Raw genomic sequence first — 18,385 nt, forward strand, 5'->3', positions numbered from 1 at the left:
AGTGTTGAGTATTTTTATTTAAAAAAACTCAAATATACCTAAATTGGAAGTTTTTGATCACCAAATTATAATCAGTCAGCTAGCTGACGACGCCACTATTTTCTTGAAAAATCTAGACCAAACCCTAAAGTCCTTGAGTTAATTAATAACTTTCTCCAAAGCATCAGGATTAACCCTAAACCTGCAGAAGTGTGAACTGATGGCGATTCATGGCTCTGATCTGACAGAAGCTTATAATATTCCCATTAAATCTTCAGTTAAATATCTTGGAATTCTAATAACTAAAGATGCCAAACTCAGTGAAACTATTAACATAGAGAATAAGATACAGAATTGTAAATCTCAGTTAAATAGATGGCTCCAAAGAAATCTGACCCTGTTTGGGAGAACCTGTTTAACCAAGATGGAGTCGCTGTCCCGATGCATAGACCCAGCTTATTCTATGGCCATACCTAACAGATACATTAAAGATATAATCAGCTGAACTTTAATTTCATCTGGAAAATCGTGTTCACTACTTAAAGAAAGCCAATATGGTTAAAGACTTTAAAGATGGAGGTTTACAAGCTATTGACTTTGAATGTTTAAATACAGTCTTAAAGGTAAACTGGCTGAAATCATTTTTAATTGATGGAAATAGTATCTGGTTTTGTCTCCCCAAGGGTTTGTTTAAAAAATGGGATGCATAGATTTTGTTCTTAGATGTGACTTTGGTGTTGACAGACTTCCTGTTAAGTTGTCTGCCTTTCACAAGCAAGTGTTGTTGTGCTGGAAACTCATGTACACGCACAACTTTACTCCTCACCAGACTCCCATCTGGAACAACAGATATGTGCTGCACAGGAATAAGTCTCTGTATTTGGATCACTGGATGGAAAAGGGTATTTGGTCCATAAGACATTTTCTTAATGACAGTGGAGATTGGTTGTCTTATGATGAATTTTGCTTATTACATAATTTGGACTGTTCGCGCTCTCAGTTTTACACAGTATTGAACTCTATTCCCACTGCAGTCAAATTTCTGGTTCAGAATATAACATTCAATCAGCTGACCTTCAGTTACCTGCACTTCAGCTGTTTGGAGTTAACCTTTTGGACAAAAGTAATTCTAACAAAAGGATGCGCCAACATCTAACCAATTTAATATTTCCTGTCCGGTCAAATAAAAACTCCATCTTAAATTTGTTTCCTGATTCAGAGGTTAATAAGTGGAGAACAGCTTACCTTCAATTCCCTCTAAGCCCTAAAGCTAAAGAAGTTCATTTTAAAATTCTCAATAATATTTTTCCATCCAGGGAACTATTACGACAAAGATTCAATTTTGACACCAACAGCTGTACTTTCTGTGATAATGACATTGAAACAACAGATCATCTCTTTTTCTTCTGTGTGCACACTGGGACATTTTGGGGAAACTTTCAGGACTGGATCTCATCAAAACTTTCCTAAATCATCCTTTAAAAAGAGAGGATATAATATTTGGAACCACCCACAGAGACAAAGAACCGACCTCATACTTAACAACCTACTGATCCTTGCAAATTCTTCATCCACTCATGTAAATGGGGAAATAGAAAACCTGACTTTACATGCTTTAAAAACCTTCTAACGGACAGCCACTTCAGAACTTTAAAACGGATGAAAACAAGCATGGACTGCAGCTCTTGGATGCCTATAATGATGTGAATTTATTTGAAACTAGTGCCCCTTTTTTTTTTTTTTTTTTTTTTTTTTGTCATCTTATAATTTTATGTGCCTTAAGTAATTGAGACTTATCGTCTTTATGTATGTACATGCCATGTGACTCTGTACAGCTTGAATTGTTTAATTGGAAGAGGGAAAAAAAAAAAAAAAAAAAAAAAAAAATCTGCGACAGGAACTCATTGCCTGTGAGATGATGAGCGAGGCAGATTGACTGTCAGTCGCCTCCTCAACCGGAGGGCTAGCGATCCTGAGCGCGCTCCTGTCCGAACACCGAAACTAGCTAGCTCCTCACTAGCTAAGAAAAGACTCTTCGGCTCCCCGGTTCGTTAGAAACGTTGTGTTTTTGAGTCTTGACAAAGACTGGAAGAAGGCTCTGGGTTCGGGCTCTAAACTTCCTGCTGCGGTAACGGTCGGGCTTAAGGTGCCTTGGAAGGAGCTACTTTGTCCTCTTTGCAACCTGATTTTGAAGTCGGCTAAGGATGGCTTCACACACTTCCTGAAGAAGCATCAAGCACGGAAGATCAGTTGGTTTTGTATTAAATGTCAGAACTTAAAGAAGAACTTACAAAGCGCCATGCCATGCTGCTAAATGTAGCATAAACAAACGTGCTTGCTCCACAGTAAATAAATCCTTCCAGTGTGTGATCTGTTCTGGTTTCGGGACTAAAAGGTCTCTCCATACATGCTAAAAGACATAAGAGTGCTGACAGGACACTGACGGCTGTGAAACATGAGAACGATCTTACTGAAGACTTTGAGGGCCTTTTCACCCCTCTCCCACAACCTAAAAAGAAGCGGAAAAGGCAGTCCGGTCGAACACTTAAGAATTGATGATCAGAGATTAGGACATCCCTCTGGGGGGCCTTCACCCCCTCAGGTCCTCCCCGGCTCAAGTCAACATGACTTTATCCTTATATGTGAAACAGATGAAGCGTTTTAACAGAATATTCACTCGAAAGCCCTGGAAACCCCGACGGTTCCGAGCAGTAAAAAGAAATATAAGGAGCTGCTATCAAACCATCCAAAGCCTGTATAAAGACAATGCGGCAGCTGCTGCATCACTGCTCTTGGATGGTAAAGGGGCGAGGACTTGCAGCATCCCCAAACGAACTGTTGAAAAAACATACAGTGATCTATGGGAAAAGCAGGACAAATATATAGAGCTGGGTGTGTTTGGTGCCTTGCTGGAAACTGATAATGAACCTTTGTTGATGCCGATTTCCCCTGGTGAAGTGATGGTGGCCCTTAGAGGATCCAGAGGCAGCAGCGCGCCTGGATTGGACGGGATAAGGAAATCCCATCTACTGAGATGGGACAAAGATGGGCGGCTACTGGCCTGCTTATTCAATGCTATCTTATACAACTTTGATTCCATCTCACACAAGCAGATCCAAGAAGTGCTTGTGCTGAGGAAAGTCGATGCTGGCATTTATGATCTGGTCAGTGATGCCTACAAACACACTAACTCCAGTGTGATGACGAATGAAGGGCGGACCCGGACGATCGAACTCAAGGTTGGTGTCAAGCAAGGGGACCCATTATCTCCTTTGTTATTCAACCTCTGCTTGGACCCACTCCTCTCATTCCTTGACCAAAGGGGCTCTGGTTATACCCTTTCCGGTCAGTCCATGACCGCTCTCGCCTGACCGCTCTCGCCTATGCCAACGACCTGGTCCTACTCAGCGGTTCCTGGTCTGGAATGGCAAGGAATCTAAGAATTCTGGAAAAATTCTTGGAGAATACCTGACTGGACATTAAAATCAACAAATGTGGCGGCTCCCTCTTGAAGGCTAACAAACGAAGTGTGACTCTTAACGAGTGTGCAGATTGGAAAATCAACGCTGCTCCCATCCCCATGATCGGTGAGGCTCATTCATACAAGTACTTGGGAGTAGAAGTGGGTCCGAGGAAGGGGATCATGCCCTCTGACCCACTGAAGGAGATAACACCCATACTCCACAAGATTGGCAGAGCCCCCCTCAAACCCACTCAAGAGAGTTAAGATGCTTGTCACCTACGGTGTACCAAGAGTGGTATATGCTGCGGACATGAGCTTGGTCAGTAAGGTGAACCTGAAAAGAGTCGACTCGGAAGTCAGGAATAAGGTGAAGTCCTGGCTTCACCTTAGCCCATCAACAGCGGATGGCCTCTTTTGCAGTGGCAAGGTGGACGGTGGACTGGGACTGCCTAGATTGGAGAAACAGATCCCAATCTGCCAAGTGAAGAGATGGTATACAAAGTATACTTTCTAAATGTTCAAAAGTAAATTCAAACAAAGCTTTATGAAAGAGCATAGTCTGACAATTATTAGCAATAACATTTTCACCTTACTGACATATAACAAGTCAGGTGCATTCAGACGTTTTTATGGACATGACTTTGAAACTCTTACACTTACATGGAAAAATATTTTGTGTTCCAAAATGACAGTTGTAGGCGAAGCAGAAGAAAAGCAGAAAATATAACATACAGTTTGAAGAAAGAAAAAAAATCTGATTACGTTAGATTGAGAGGTTGGCTTATCTGTCCCAAAGGTACTTTGTCCATGCCTGCTCCTTTTATCATTCCTCTTTAATTAGTAATAATTCACCTGAGTGAAGTTATCCCCCATCCTGCCCCCACGTTCTTCAAATCTCAAACGTTTGTGTTTGTGCCGCTTTAAAATCATAGTGACACAAATTAAAATTTTTGCTGTACAAACCAGCACAAATATTTGACATAAATTCTGTTTAATTTTCTAAAAGTGGGGAGACTGGTTGACCTTTTGACCTTTAAACTTTCATTAATATCTTCAAAGCCAAAGCAGCACAAAACAAAAATGTTTGCTGCACAAACGTAGTTGAGTTGGTTGACAGTATTTTTATATGATTTAAAGAAGCTGGGCGTGGCTGGTTGACCTTTTATGACCTCTAGAAACATTTCTCAGTATCTTTAAAATGAGAATAATATTTTTGCCGCACAAACGTTTGACACCAATTTTGTCTGATTTGAAGAAGGTGTGTGTGTGGGGGGGTGCAACTTCATTCAGGTGCCATTTAATCCCAAGTTCTATAATTCTTACTTAGATTTTTTTTATTGTCGTTGCACAAAGACGCAACACAGTGAAACTGCAGTTCCATGATTATTCTGTCTTGTTGCCACTGATATGTTTTCATAGCCATGCCTGTTGCAAAAGTCCAACCGATTATAAGGTTGTGTTTGTTTAACATAATTCCTGGTTAAAGAGGTAATACATGTGAAGAACTATGGGACACAGTGTCTTCAGTCAGAAGTTTTTTTCAGATTTGCTGCGATACAGACTGCTCCAAGACATCTTTCCTGCCAGCAGCCATCACATTCTACAATAACTCTTTGAGGTAAATTTCAATTATGAGTTGCAACATTTAATTTTCCTTTGGGATCAATAAAGTAGTTTTGAATTTGAAAGATTCAATGACAACAATCCTAATTTTTGCATTTTAGAAAGTTCTGTTTTTGTCCTTGTGTGAAATTAAAGCGAGGCTTGTTGAGCTGTGAGTTCGGAGGAATTTTACTCTACACGTAGTCATTTGTATTAGCCATTGACTAAAACAAAAAACCAACATATTCATAAAAGATAAATGACACAGATACCTCTGCTACATATTAACCAGTCAGGTTTGACATTGTGCAAAATGTTGACGTTCCTGCTATTCAGTGAGATAATGAGCCGAACAAAGTTCATGATCTGAGCCAGTCAGCGCTGGTACAATATGAATGATTAACACTTTTATTGCATTATGTCTGCAAATAAAACACACCATATTTAATAACAGTTTTACATCAGTGTAAATCTATCCACTGTTGTGAATAACTACTTTGTTTTAAGGTATTAATGAAAAAACACAAACAAACAAAAAAGCAGGTTACCTGATGGCAAACAAATCTAGCATAATCAACCTTTACCCAGTAAGCAATGAGCAGATTGACCAAAGAGGGAAGGAGCAGTGAGGGCAGTGCCTTTGTCTCTTCCTATTAATATTCAGGACTCATAAGTACAGGCTGGTGCTCATTTCTTAGCATTCAAACAAGTTGGACAGACGGGATAAAAACATGGCGGTTTTACTGGGAAGTTACAGTTTACAATTTCTAGGAGCTAGCATCATCATCGCAGCTCTGACCTACATCACCTACCAGCTACTGAGCGGTTACCTCCATAAATGGTTCGGAATGAAATCCATTCCAGGGACGGGTTTCACGTACCCCTTCATTGGAGACGCACTGATGTTCAAAACCAACGCAGGAGGTAAGAAATGTGCCAGAGGACCTTAATGTGAAGTTAATTTTCCTTCTGAGCAAACCGTTTCTGTCTGCGCCTTGTTTCAGATTTCTTCAGTCAGATTGTTGGTTTTACTCAGGACTTCAAAGATGCACCACTGTTTAAAATCTGGGTTGGACCAATTCCCTTTGTTGTCCTTTTTCATGCTGAAAATGTTGAGGTATGGCAGCAACACAACATACTCACACTTCACAATGAGTAGTTACAATATCATTGAAAGGTTCAAAACTTAAATCATATTAAATCATTTTACACATATAGCAATATGTATCAAGTACTTGCTTCTTTTTATTTTGACTCTTTTCTAAAATAGAAATAGCTAACTTTTGGAAAACGTGTCCCTTGATGTACAAAACATGCACAGTTGCAGATCTTTTTGCAAAACGTTATTGCATCAGTGCAGCATGGAGTGAAGTTATCAGCTTGCTCCAGATTGCTGCATCGCTGGCTCTGGTGTTTTTCATGTTCCTTCCAAACAGCGATGTGGTTTAGATCAGGTAACATAAAATGTCATTCAGTTACAGTGATATCCAGGTAATCACACCAGCTGGTTGTATTTCTCTAAATCTGGGCATGTGCAACGTCCTGCCACAAATGAAATGATCATCACAGTCCAATCAAAGGTGGGTTCATCCCCCTGGCTTGTGAACATATAGCTACCACGGTTTTTCCTTTCACTCAACCTTCCAATAATATGCCTGGACTAACAGCTTATTTAACAGTGAGTCAATTAGTGCCTGTGTTGCTGTTGAATCAGCAGTTTGTCACCACACTTGTTTGGCCATGAAAACACATTTATATCTAAAATTCCTGTTAGAAATGATCTGAGAAACTGATTTTAGTTCACGATAAGCCAAGATCATCACAATGAACAGAAAAAAACAGCTGAAATGAATAACTGTTTGTAAGAAGTTACACAAGTTTCACTATCAGAACTAAATTGCTCCCACAAATGTGCTCTTCAACATTTTCATTTACTGAGCTGCACCAGCAAGTCTCACCATCTGAAAACAAGACAAAATGTTGGATTTGTTTTTAGAATTATTTAGAAACTTAAACAAAGCTGCAATAAAATTATTTACCAAACAATATCAAGCCATTCTCTGATATTTGTAATGAGGTGGAAGCTGCACTGAGATCTAACCATGTGTTTGGGATGCATTTGATGTTTCATCCAGTTTCCCATTGACCTGTAACAGAGTCTCAGTAATGACCTCAATGACCTTCTGTCTAGTTCAAACCTGCTTCTGCAGCCAGGTTTGGAGTCTGCTTTAGGCTGAGCTCTGAGACGGTCTTCACAAAGTTATTTCTAATAACTGGTTGAAATGTTAAAACCTTTGTGATTGACCAATTCTTAACACCTAAACTGTCTTTTGTAGAAGATTCTGGGTAATCCTGTTCACCTCACCAAGGCTTTTGCTTACAAATTTCTCCATCCTTGGCTTGGAACCGGCCTTTTGACCAGGTACAGATGTTACGTTCACACAAGCAAAAAAAAAATCCATTACATAGTCTCTACTATGTAATGGTCCTATGATAAGCCTTATCAGACTTATAGTTTGATAAGGCTGATGTTGCTAAGAAAAACAAAACCACTCTGTCAGTCTGATATGAGATGCACACTGGCATTGCTAAAACACAACAGCTAATGTTATAAATTTCACTTTTAACATTAAATTCAATTCTTTTGACCAAAGAATTGTCAAAATTGTTCAGAGTTGTGGCATAGATGGAAAAAAGCGTCTTTTTTTTCAGCACTGGGCAAAAGTGGCGACAGAGAAGAAAGATTCTGACTCCGACCTTCCACTTCTCCATCCTCACCGACTTTCTGCAAGTGATGAATGAACAGGCGGAGATCCTGGTGGAGAAGTTGGAGAAAAAGGCGGGGAAAGGTTCTTTCAACTGCTTCAGTGACGTCACCCTCTGTGCGCTGGACATCATCTGCGGTGAGTAGATTCTGCATTTTTACAACAAAAAGACAATATTCTGACAGAGTCTCATAATAAGGTCAAAATCAAATAATGTGAATGCAAGAAAAAAAGTAATAAAAAGAAAAGAAAAAAAACAATGAGAAATAGAGCAGAGATTTATTTAAAACTAAAGACTAAAAATTGAAGACAAGTAGTTCAGCAGAAAGAGCTTTGCTGTGTTTATCATTTGTTGCAAGAGAACAAGCCTGGTTTCTTTTGGTCTCTGATGTTCTGGTTTAATATATAACGGCAGATGTTTTCCCAGAGCTAACAGAAACACTGCCCATGTAGTTCATACTGCTGCCACTCAAACAGCATCAGTTTTTCTACAGCATAATGACACATTACATGTACAGTTAATGAAATAATCTGCTCAAATGGCTGTAATAAGAATTTAAAAAACATCATATTCTCAAAGACTGGTGGTGTTTGTGACACGCTACATGTCTCATGTTTACTTCTATCCTCCAGAGCATGTCTGCATTGAATATGCAATGGAAAGAGGATATGAAAGGGGCGGTATTATGTATTTTCCAGGCACAAAGTGCCATTTTATAGCACGGTCAAGTTGGCCTCAGTTGTTATAACAATGTTGTAAATATCAAATGCGACTTAATGAAATTGGGCCTCAGTCACTTTAAAAACTCCAGCTCTTTCTGAACAGTAGGGAAAACAATTGCCGTCTTTCTCAAACATGACTAAAATTAAATTAATAAATCATGATATTATTGTAGCTAGAGCTCACTTATGCTTTGAGGAATATTAATAAAACAAAATCCCAAAGTAAATGTATTTCAGAAAGATTTCTTGCTTTCCATGGTTTCCTTTCCCAGAGAAGTTTTGCTTATTTCAGTAAGATAACACAAAGTAAATGTAACCACAGCTCATTCTGCACATTCGTCTGAGTGACTGTTGAATTACTTTGTTCCAACTCTCTGTATTATTTAAACTTTCAGTTTCCTGTACACTTGAATTTTGGTCTTTGTAGTATTTTCAAGTAAATTTAATTTGAATTGTTTTGCAGAAGATGTTTTCCTTTTTTATGACACGTTTTACTTTGGTTTTGAAAGTATAGATGAGCAACTTAATATACATTCATTTCTTATTAAATAATAGACTGAAAATGTGTGTGTCTGCAGGTGTGTGTGTTTGTGCCATAATGTAGGGACAAATATCTTGATATGAAAAAATTTCTTTGCTCTCTGTTCAGAAACTGCGATGGGAAGGAAAATTTATGCACAGAGTGATTCAGAGTCAGAGTATGTCAAGTGTGTATACAGGTATGCTCTTTAGCTTCCTCACAGGCAAACGTGAAACGTCAAATCTTTGAAATAGTATCTGGTCATAAAGCACATCAATCTGTGCTGGCTTCAGGATGAGTGACATCGTCAGCCACAGACAGAGGACGCCCTGGTTTTGGCCCGACTTCATCTACTACTTCTTCGGTGAGGGGAAGAACCACGACAAGACGCTGAAGATCCTCCATTCCTTCACCTATAAGGTGAGTTACTGAGCCAGGGCCGAGCAGACAGCTCAACAGCTTAACGTCGTTCTTAACAATGTCTGTGTGCAGGTGATAAAGGAAAGGTCTGAAAACTTGTCCTACATTGAATCAGACAGCGACTCTGACCACGGCAAGAAGAAGCGACAGGCTTTCCTGGATATGCTCCTGAAAACCACGGATGAAGATGGCAACAAGCTGAGCCATCAGGACATCCAAGAAGAAGTGGACACTTTCATGTTTGAGGTTGGTGGTGAGACCAGTAGGTTATTTTAAAAAAGAAAAATATATCGCAACTGTAATCGCATGTTTTCTTTTCCAGGGTCATGACACCACAGCTGCCTCCATGAACTGGGCCCTCCACCTGCTGGGAACCCATCCAGAGGTTCAACGGAAAGTTCAACAAGAGCTGCATGAAGTGTTTGGTAACATTAACACGGCCCGCCGTTCTCTTCTTCACTTATTAACTTGGTTAATATTCCAGCCTAAAGGATTTTGAATCATCTTGTTCTCTTGTAAATTTAACAACCATGACCATCTTTTGTTAACATATAACTCCCCTCTTCAAAAACTATTGTCTCTGCAGTGTGGAATAATGTCCAACGCTTCCATGCAGTTCTCTGCAGTTTGAGCAAGAAGGCCTTTGAGCTGCTGTAAATGCTGATTTTGTAGCAGCTGAAGGAACTAAAGATGCCCCGAAGTGCAGGAGTATTAATGAAGCCATAATTAAATCCTGTACTGAAAAGCTCAATTTCCTTTTTATACCCAGAGCAACGTCCTTATCCAGCATACAGAGCCTCGCACCAGGACCTGCTTCACTTTGTCTCATTTTGTTATGTCACAGCTCCCGACTGAAATGCATTTTAATGGGATTTTATGAGAAATAGCAACATAACATAAAACATATTATAAAGTGAAAGAAAAAAGGATCCATCCATCCATCCATCCATCCATCCATCCATCCATCCATCCATCCATCCATCCATCCATCCATCCATCCATCCATCCATCCATCCATCCATCCATCCATCCATCCATCCATCCATCCGTCACCAGTTCATCACAAGCCAACACAGAGACAACCACAGAACATTCTGGCCTGTGTTTGGTGGAAAATTAGTACAATTCTGAACACACTATCCACACCTTGAGTCACGGTGGTGGCAGCTTCATGCTGTGGAGATGGTTTTCTTCAGCAGGGACATGAAACCTGTTCAGAGTTTCAGAGCTGACGGGAAGAGACATGGAGGTTTTACACCTGCATTTGTTTCTTGGTTGCTATGTGAAGGTACGTCGGGCCGACCCATCAACATGGAGGACCTGAAGAAGCTCAGGTACCTGGAGTGTGTGATCAAGGAGGCTCTGCGGCTGTTTCCCTCGGTGCCTTTCTTCGCTCGAAGCCTCTGTGACGACTGCAATCTGAGTGAGTCACACACGACAAGAACACCTCGGATTGACATATCCATACTGTGGTAGTTGTTCAACAACAATTACATTGTCAAGGAAAGCCGTGCATGCATCAGGATGGGTGTTTCTGTTTGATTGTTTTGTACATGTATTATTGTTCTCATGGGCTCCAGGTCAGGTCACCCTTCATCACTTTACATCACCACTTGGCACTTGTGGCTTACAAAAAGCCACAAGTAATCAGAATTAAGTTAAAATTTTACTTATAATTTGATCCACTTGTACATTGTTTTTTAAGGATATTATACAGTATAGCATTATATTTCCAGTGATACTGGCTTTCAGTTGATGTCTGCAAATATGGAAATTTGCATGATCTAACTGGTTTCACAAGGCCACAATTCCCTAAAGAAGACTGGATAATTTAAAGAAAATTTCTTCATAGAATCTTTTGTCAAAATGTGTAAAAAGTGGTTGTTAAGAAACGTTGCCTGCCAATTCCTGCCACATCATTTCTCATGTGCTTCCCGATTAAAACAAATGGAGAAACAGAAGCACTTTAGTTTAGTTCTTCATCTAAGCACATGGCAAATGTTTACAGTAGGGTGCACCGATTTATCGGTCAGCCAATTTTTCAGTACCAGTTTCCTTTATTTTGGGAGATGAGCTATCCATCAATACTTATATATTTTTTGTCTGAAATGTCATTAAACATTTTGACAGGCAGACTGGCCCACCAGGTCATGTCTGCACATTTGCAGTTAACAATAGTCACCCCACTTTTGCTATATTTAGTGACATTTCAGACAAAAAAAAATTGGTGTTGGTCAAAATTGGAATCGGTAGGCCCGGCTTTTTAGAGAACGGTAATTGACAGTCAGCCAGAAAACTGCAGTCAGTGCACCCCTAGTTTACTGTCACTGAAATGAAAAGTCATGACTTGCTTAAAAAGATTTTTCTAGAGGGAATTTTCAGAGTTCCAGCTTCTGTGCAAGTAAAGCTTGACAGAAGCTGGCAAATTTTACTTCAACCTGGAATAGTCTGTAGTTTAATTATTGTTTGATCTTACACATGTAGTAATTAGTAAAAAAAAACTGAAATTGGTTTTTACTTCCGCTGTCAGATGGTTTCAAGGTTCCCAAAGGAGCGAATGCGATCATCATCACCTACACTCTTCATCGTGATCCGCGGTTCTTCCCAGAACCGGAGGAGTTCCGGCCAGAGCGGTTTTTTCCAGAGAATTCAGCTGGAAGGCCTCCGTACGCATACGTCCCGTTCTCCGCCGGACTCCGCAACTGCATAGGTGAGAAAAGGACATTCTGGGTTTTTGTCTTTTCACACACAGGCTTTTTTTTAGCGTGCCATGTCTCATGCTGCTATTCGTGTGGTGTTCTGATGTTCAGGCCAACGTTTTGCGCTGATGGAGGAGAAGGTGGTCCTGGCGTCCATTCTCCGTAACTTCAATGTGGAGGCCTGTCAGAAACGTGACGAGCTTCGTCCGGTAGGGGAGCTCATCCTGCGGCCAGAGAACGGCATTTGGATCAAACTGGAGAAGAGGGAACCGCTTACTTCATAACTCAGATTCTTGTCATAAATTCATTCATTTATTCATGATGTTAATTTTGTAACTTTTGTAAATTGAAAGTTATTGAAACTGATTTGTAATCTAAATGAATACAAATTTTTTTTTTAACGTTTCTAGGGTATTTTATTCTTCTTCTATCGCCTTTGTAGAATGAAAAACTTAAAGGGGCGGTATTATGTAAAATCTACTTTTTTGAGCTTTTAAATCATGTTACAATGTTATTCGCTCATCAAAAACATACCTGGAGTGTTGGCTTGCTTAATCTCCCATGGCAACCACTCACCAGTGCACAGCTCCTGGGTTTACCTAGCGCCGCCCTGGAGACGCAGCTCCCCCTCAGAACTGTAGTTTCTAAGCTACCGAGCTTCCATGTCACAGAACACCCCTCCCCTGGAACTCCCGCACTCAGCTCCTTCAGACTAGCCAACAGCAATTAGCAATGAGGCAAACTGCTGAGCTCATTATAAGAGCTACTTCTCAGTGAAACGTTGGTACAAATGTTGTTAAAGGGTTAATAGAGGAGCCATGTTGTGATGGCCTCCTAAAGGCAGAGTTTCAGGAAGAGCAGGAGTTTTTAAAGAAACAGTGGCCCAATTTCAAGGAGTTATATTAGGAAGTAAAAATTCTTTTCAGCCATATTTTATAGATATAGTATTTCTAGAATAACTGAAGGTAACAGTTATTTAATTTAACTAAAATGGGATTATGTACCTGGCAATCACATAAACCTGCCCCTTTAAGATCATATATTGGTCTTAAAGAGTGTATTTGTATTTTCATTGCATCTTGAGGGTGTAGCTGTGAATACCTGTAACAATTCTTGTTATTAAATGTGGAACTGGCCTTTCTAGTGATCGTCTAAAATTCATGAAATCAAGAAATGTGACGTTAGCATGTTACTGGAGCACAAAGTCTAAGTCTAAAGGTTCAGGCCATGCTGGGGTTTCTAGCTCCAAAGGATTCCACTCTTAAAGGATGTTTTATTCTGAAGTTGTGATGTTTTATCTTTGTAGTTTACTCTTTTGTTTCTACACTTTGTCTTGTGTCATCATCACATGATGCAATATCTCTGTACATATTTTAAACCACAGTAACAGAAAAGGCGAATAATAAAATTGCCAAAATATGAATTCTTTAAGTCCTTTTCAATGCTATTTTTAAAATGCGCGTATTTCAGAAACTACTCGCAATGACACAAACAGTTACTGTTTGTGTCATTGGAAGGAGGTTTTCTTTTTCCCTATCTGTGCAAAGCAAACAAATAAAAAAATCAAAACCTGCATCATTATAAAAACATTTCATGGCTTTAGTTGCAGCATCAGACTAACAGGGGCTGCATGAACACTGTTCCTGTTGTTTCTTGGGGTCCAATCCCAGCCTGAGGGGATTCTGCATAAAGTTTTCATGTGTTCATGTGTGACTTTGTGTTTCCCTGGACTGGTGACCTGTCCATGTTGGACCCCACCTCCCACACAGTGACTTCTGATGCTGGGGAATACACAATAAGATCACCAAATAAAAAAGGTGCCAAGACTTTCTTAAGAAATTGCTTTAAAAAAAAAAAAAAAAGATTTGACTGTTTATAAAAGCAAGACAAAACAAAGACAAGCCATAATCATAAGGCAAAATAAAAATGACAATTTCTGACCAAAGCTTGACTATCAAAAGGAACAGAGGCCAGTGTGGGACTGATTTTAACGAGGTCACTTTAACAGATTGATGAAGCCATTGTAGCTACATCCCACATGAAAACATGATTTTTTTATGTACTATAACTTAACTGCTATAACTTAGTTGATCTTAGTGGGAGTATAATTGAGTTTTTTTTCTAAAATATTAACATTATATTGTGGTGTTATGCCACTATAAAATGCTGCATATGAAAGTGGAGCAACCTTTGAACTAAGATCCTGTCACAGAGCTGAAGATAATTTCACTGATTTTGGAATAAACCGAAAAGTAAAGTTTGAGCTTTTATTTTGTTCAAATAACCACCAGATGGCATTAGTGGGTTCAAAGGAGGAAACAGTTACTATGTGGAAAAGTTTTGGGCTTTACTCTAATTGCAATTGTGTGTAAAACTGTGACAATCGTGGAAGAACCCAAATAGAAAAAAGCTGTTTATGCTTCAAAAAGTAAAAATTACAAACCTTAATCATTGTTAGGGACACAAGCTAGTTTTTAAAAGAGTCAAAATAATAACCTAACGTCTAAAACTTTGTGAAGGTTTTAAAATGTATATTATTTACTATTGATTTCCTAATCAACATTTAAGCGTAAAAAGCAAACTTTGTGAAATTCTTGTTAGCAATGATCCAAAGTCTGTCAGGTTTGTGGGTTTAGAGGACGAACCAGACAGGATACAGGCAGACATATGAAAATGAAGTTATTAGTGAACTGAAATACATACATGATGCAGGAAGACACAGAGTAAGCAGGGTGACAGGAGCAGAACAGCATTTAATGTAGTGGATGATCCAGCGACAAACAATTATTCATTTCTATGCTGAGGCAGAGTCTCCTTCTTCACTCAGTTTACTAGAACTACCTGGTCTAGAGTTACACATGCACAATATTCTTCCTATTTTTTGAAGATTTAGCTGAACTTCTGGGGACAATCAGGGTGTTAGAGATTTTTTTGTGTCCATCCCCTGACCTATACTTTTCAATAATCGTTTCTCTTTTCGTTTGCTTGGAGTGTTTTTAGTCTTCATACTGTCATGGAAATCAGGAATACTGGATCTTCCAGACTCAGGTGTCTAAATACCACCATCACTTGAGACACACTCACTACACTCAGGTATTCTCCTTTCTGCTCATTGTGCAACTACTGACACCATCTGACCTCTATTGAATTAGGTCAGTAACTTTAAAGGGGCTAAATTTATATGAGATCACTTATTTTATGTTAAATGTTTTTATTTAAATGTCCTTGTGTAGATTTTTTTCTTTTTTTTCCCTTTTGGTATTTTTTGTTTGCCATAAAGTCAGGCATTGTTGATCCTGATAAAATAAATAATAAGGTAAATCACCCAAGGAGAGTTAGGGAATACGTTGTATAGCCGCAGTAGATTTCTTTCTTTCTTTAAAAAAATACCCAGCCAATATGCATGCCAAGCTTTTTGTGTAATTTCTTACAGTTATGAAGTAAATTATCCTCTACTTCTTTGTGTTGGTCTATAGCTTAAATTACAGTAAAACCCAATCAGGTTTGTAGTGGTAATGTGACAAAATGTGGAAAAGCTCAGGGGTTTATGAATATTTTTGAAAGACACACCAGTAATCTTACTCTCCTCAGAAACTTTTCCAGGTCATGACACTTAAACCTGAGTGAGACAATTACTGTAGTGAGAATTTCTAACTTTGTTATCAAGTGTTTCATGGTCAGTTCTTGAACTACATTCTAGGTGAAAAGGGACAAACATGTCAGCTCTGAGCTGTCAGCAAAACAGAGTTCACCAAGACGCCAGGGCTCCTAACACTGTCAGCATGAGAACTTTAACTCTCAAACAAGTCCATGTTTGGCCTCCAGCTATCAACACTGCATAGGACGTCCAAAAATGATTTTAGCAAATTAGTTTCAATTCAGATCGATTCACCTCAGTTTATTTATACCGTGACAATTCATAGCAAATGTGGCTCTGCGGCCCTTTAACAGACAAACTGATCATAATCAGACATGTACGATCAAATCAGGAAAACTTTCTGAAGCAACATTGAGGTTTATCATAAGAAACTGAATCACAATGAGGTCAGATGGCCCTACTGTGAGGAAGGGTAATCATAGCATGACACACTTACAAATGACCCCATTCATTATGTCACAGGATGATTTAAAGGGCGTGTCTGCAAGGGTCATTGCCTAACACCGAAATGACTTGACTGATGATGAATTGTGGGATATTTTCCATTGCTATTATTTGAATTATTGAACACATTTCTAATCAATGACCAGAGACAAGTGAGGTGCTTCATCTCTGAATTAAGCAGGAAGAGCTCATTCCTCTGAGGATCTCTAAAGAAAGGTTCATATCTCTTTAGTGAATGGCGCGTGCCAGTTTTAAATTGTTTCTAAATGTTTATCCAGATCCTAAGCAAACTTATTAAAGAAATTAGGGTATGACAACTTGACATTAACCAATTAACCATTACTGATATAAATTTGTTCTAAAAGTATTACTGATTGAACATTAAAAATTAGGTAACTTTTTGTTATTAAAGGTAAAGTTTAAACAGTAAGGATTTCTTGGTTAATGTAAAGTTGTCATAACAAAGACATTTTGAATAATGTCAACTTTGTATTAAAAGTGTCATAATTTACCGAATGACGCTTTATGACAACAGTCATAAATATTTATGAAGGCTTATTCATGTTCATGACAGATGTTATGTCATGTTTATGAAAGTGCCATGACAGTCTTATTCACCCCCCCTTCAAATAAAGTGTTACCGAAATGAGTTATAAATCAAAGTTTGTAGTAGCAACGTCAGATATAAAGGTTTGTACAAATTTACCAATAGTGTTTATATAAATGACATTCATTGCAATAATGACAAGATTGCAACATGAAAAATACTGTGAAGTTACTGGAATAGAAATACAGTACTCACAATCCAAGGTAAATTTAAAAATGATCACTATGTCTATGAGCATTAAAAGGCAGACGAAAATATTGACAATAAGTGAGAATAAAATCTGTGTGACATCAGAGATTATACACACTAATTTGTATATTGCCAAAATATGTGTAAAAAATCTGACAGACTGGCGACCTGTCCAGGGTGACCCCGCCTCTCGCCCGGAACGTTAGCTGGAGATAGGAACCAGCAACCCTCCTGACCCACTGAGGGACAAGGGTGTAGGATGGATGGATGGATGGATGGATGGATGGATGGATGGATGGATGGATGGATGGATGGATGGATGGATGGATGGATGGATGGATGGATGGATGGATGGATGGATGGATGGATGGATGGATGGATTTTACAGAAGAGCTGTGGGTTCAACGCATTAGAATAACACATTTTGAGCAAGAATGTCCAAACTGTTTACACTATTCAGAATTTAGATAATGAAATTTACAACTTGCAGTCAGTGCAGATCACCTTAACATACTGTTAGTTTATTAACGGATTAGCACCACAATACATTAAAGATCTGCTGTTGTTGTATCAATCTTCCAGAAATGTTGCTAATTTAAAATAAAATATTTCAATTTAGATATATTGAAATATAGATATAAATGTTTTGCATCAGTAATGGCTTAACCAATTTTTGTCCAAGAGTTTTGGAGTTTTCTGAGCTGCTGTTACTGAAGGCATTCTGACTTTAATTTGCTGCATAAATACCAACAAACTCCTTACATGTTATGCCAAGAAATACAAGTGAAGAATGAGAAAAGCAGTAAAAACACATGTTCATGCATACTGCTGGACACATGACAACTCTGCAATAAGGATTAGCAGCATGAAAAGCCTTTGGTCCGTCTTTAATATGAGTACATTTGAAGTGAGACACCAGTGTGGCCTCTGGAGCTCTTGAATTAAATAGAATGAAGCCCTTTTGAAAAGAAATATGGTGATTGATTTTCTCATTTTCTTTGAAATTGAAATTGAGCTTGCTGTATTAAAAGACATATAACTTTCTGCTCAAAGGACACAGCAAGGTCTTCTAATTTAGGAATTAGGAGGGATAACTTTCAGAAATGAGAATCATTTACCTCCACTCTAACTTTTCAAATGTAGATTAACTGCAGATGAAACTGACGACCTGAGAGTGGCAGTAGAGCATCTCCAGCTGAACATGGGATCAGCAGAGACGAGCTGCCTGGTTGCTGACTGCATGGACTGCATGTTTCTAGTTCATGTATGTCAAAAACAGCAGGGGAGGAGAAAACAACAAAAACAGCAGAATGCCT

At 38.8% G+C, this 18,385-nt stretch overlaps 1 protein-coding gene across 1 annotated transcript; it reads left to right on the plus strand.

The window, feature by feature from the left end:
* Positions 1-1,871: 1,871 nt before the first annotated feature.
* cyp4v2a (cytochrome P450, family 4, subfamily V, member 2a) lies at positions 1,872-13,594 on the plus strand. Its single transcript, XM_008404072.3, has 11 exons — positions 1,872-5,968; positions 6,049-6,161; positions 7,381-7,466; positions 7,757-7,947; positions 9,182-9,251; positions 9,346-9,472; positions 9,545-9,718; positions 9,795-9,897; positions 10,761-10,895; positions 12,003-12,182; positions 12,283-13,594. The coding sequence occupies exons 1-11, from the start codon at positions 5,776-5,778 to the stop codon at positions 12,453-12,455; spliced, it is 1,545 nt and encodes a 514-aa protein (XP_008402294.1). The 5' UTR covers positions 1,872-5,775; the 3' UTR covers positions 12,456-13,594.
* Positions 13,595-18,385: the final 4,791 nt, after the last annotated feature.

Source organism: Poecilia reticulata, chromosome 1 (assembly GCF_904066995.2).
Source record: "Poecilia reticulata chromosome 1, P_reticulata-male-v2, whole genome shotgun sequence".
NCBI classification, from domain to species: domain Eukaryota; kingdom Metazoa; phylum Chordata; class Actinopteri; order Cyprinodontiformes; family Poeciliidae; genus Poecilia; species Poecilia reticulata.

Excerpts from the sequence above, each read along its gene's own strand:
- cyp4v2a (XM_008404072.3), top strand. The coding sequence starts at position 5,776 with ATGGCGGTTTTACTGGGAAGTTACAGTTTACAATTTCTAGGAGCTAGC. Across the intron at positions 7,467-7,756 it reads GGAACCGGCCTTTTGACCAG|CACTGGGCAAAAGTGGCGAC; the intron begins GTACAGATGTTA and ends CTTTTTTTTCAG. Across the intron at positions 12,183-12,282 it reads CGGACTCCGCAACTGCATAG|GCCAACGTTTTGCGCTGATG; the intron begins GTGAGAAAAGGA and ends TCTGATGTTCAG.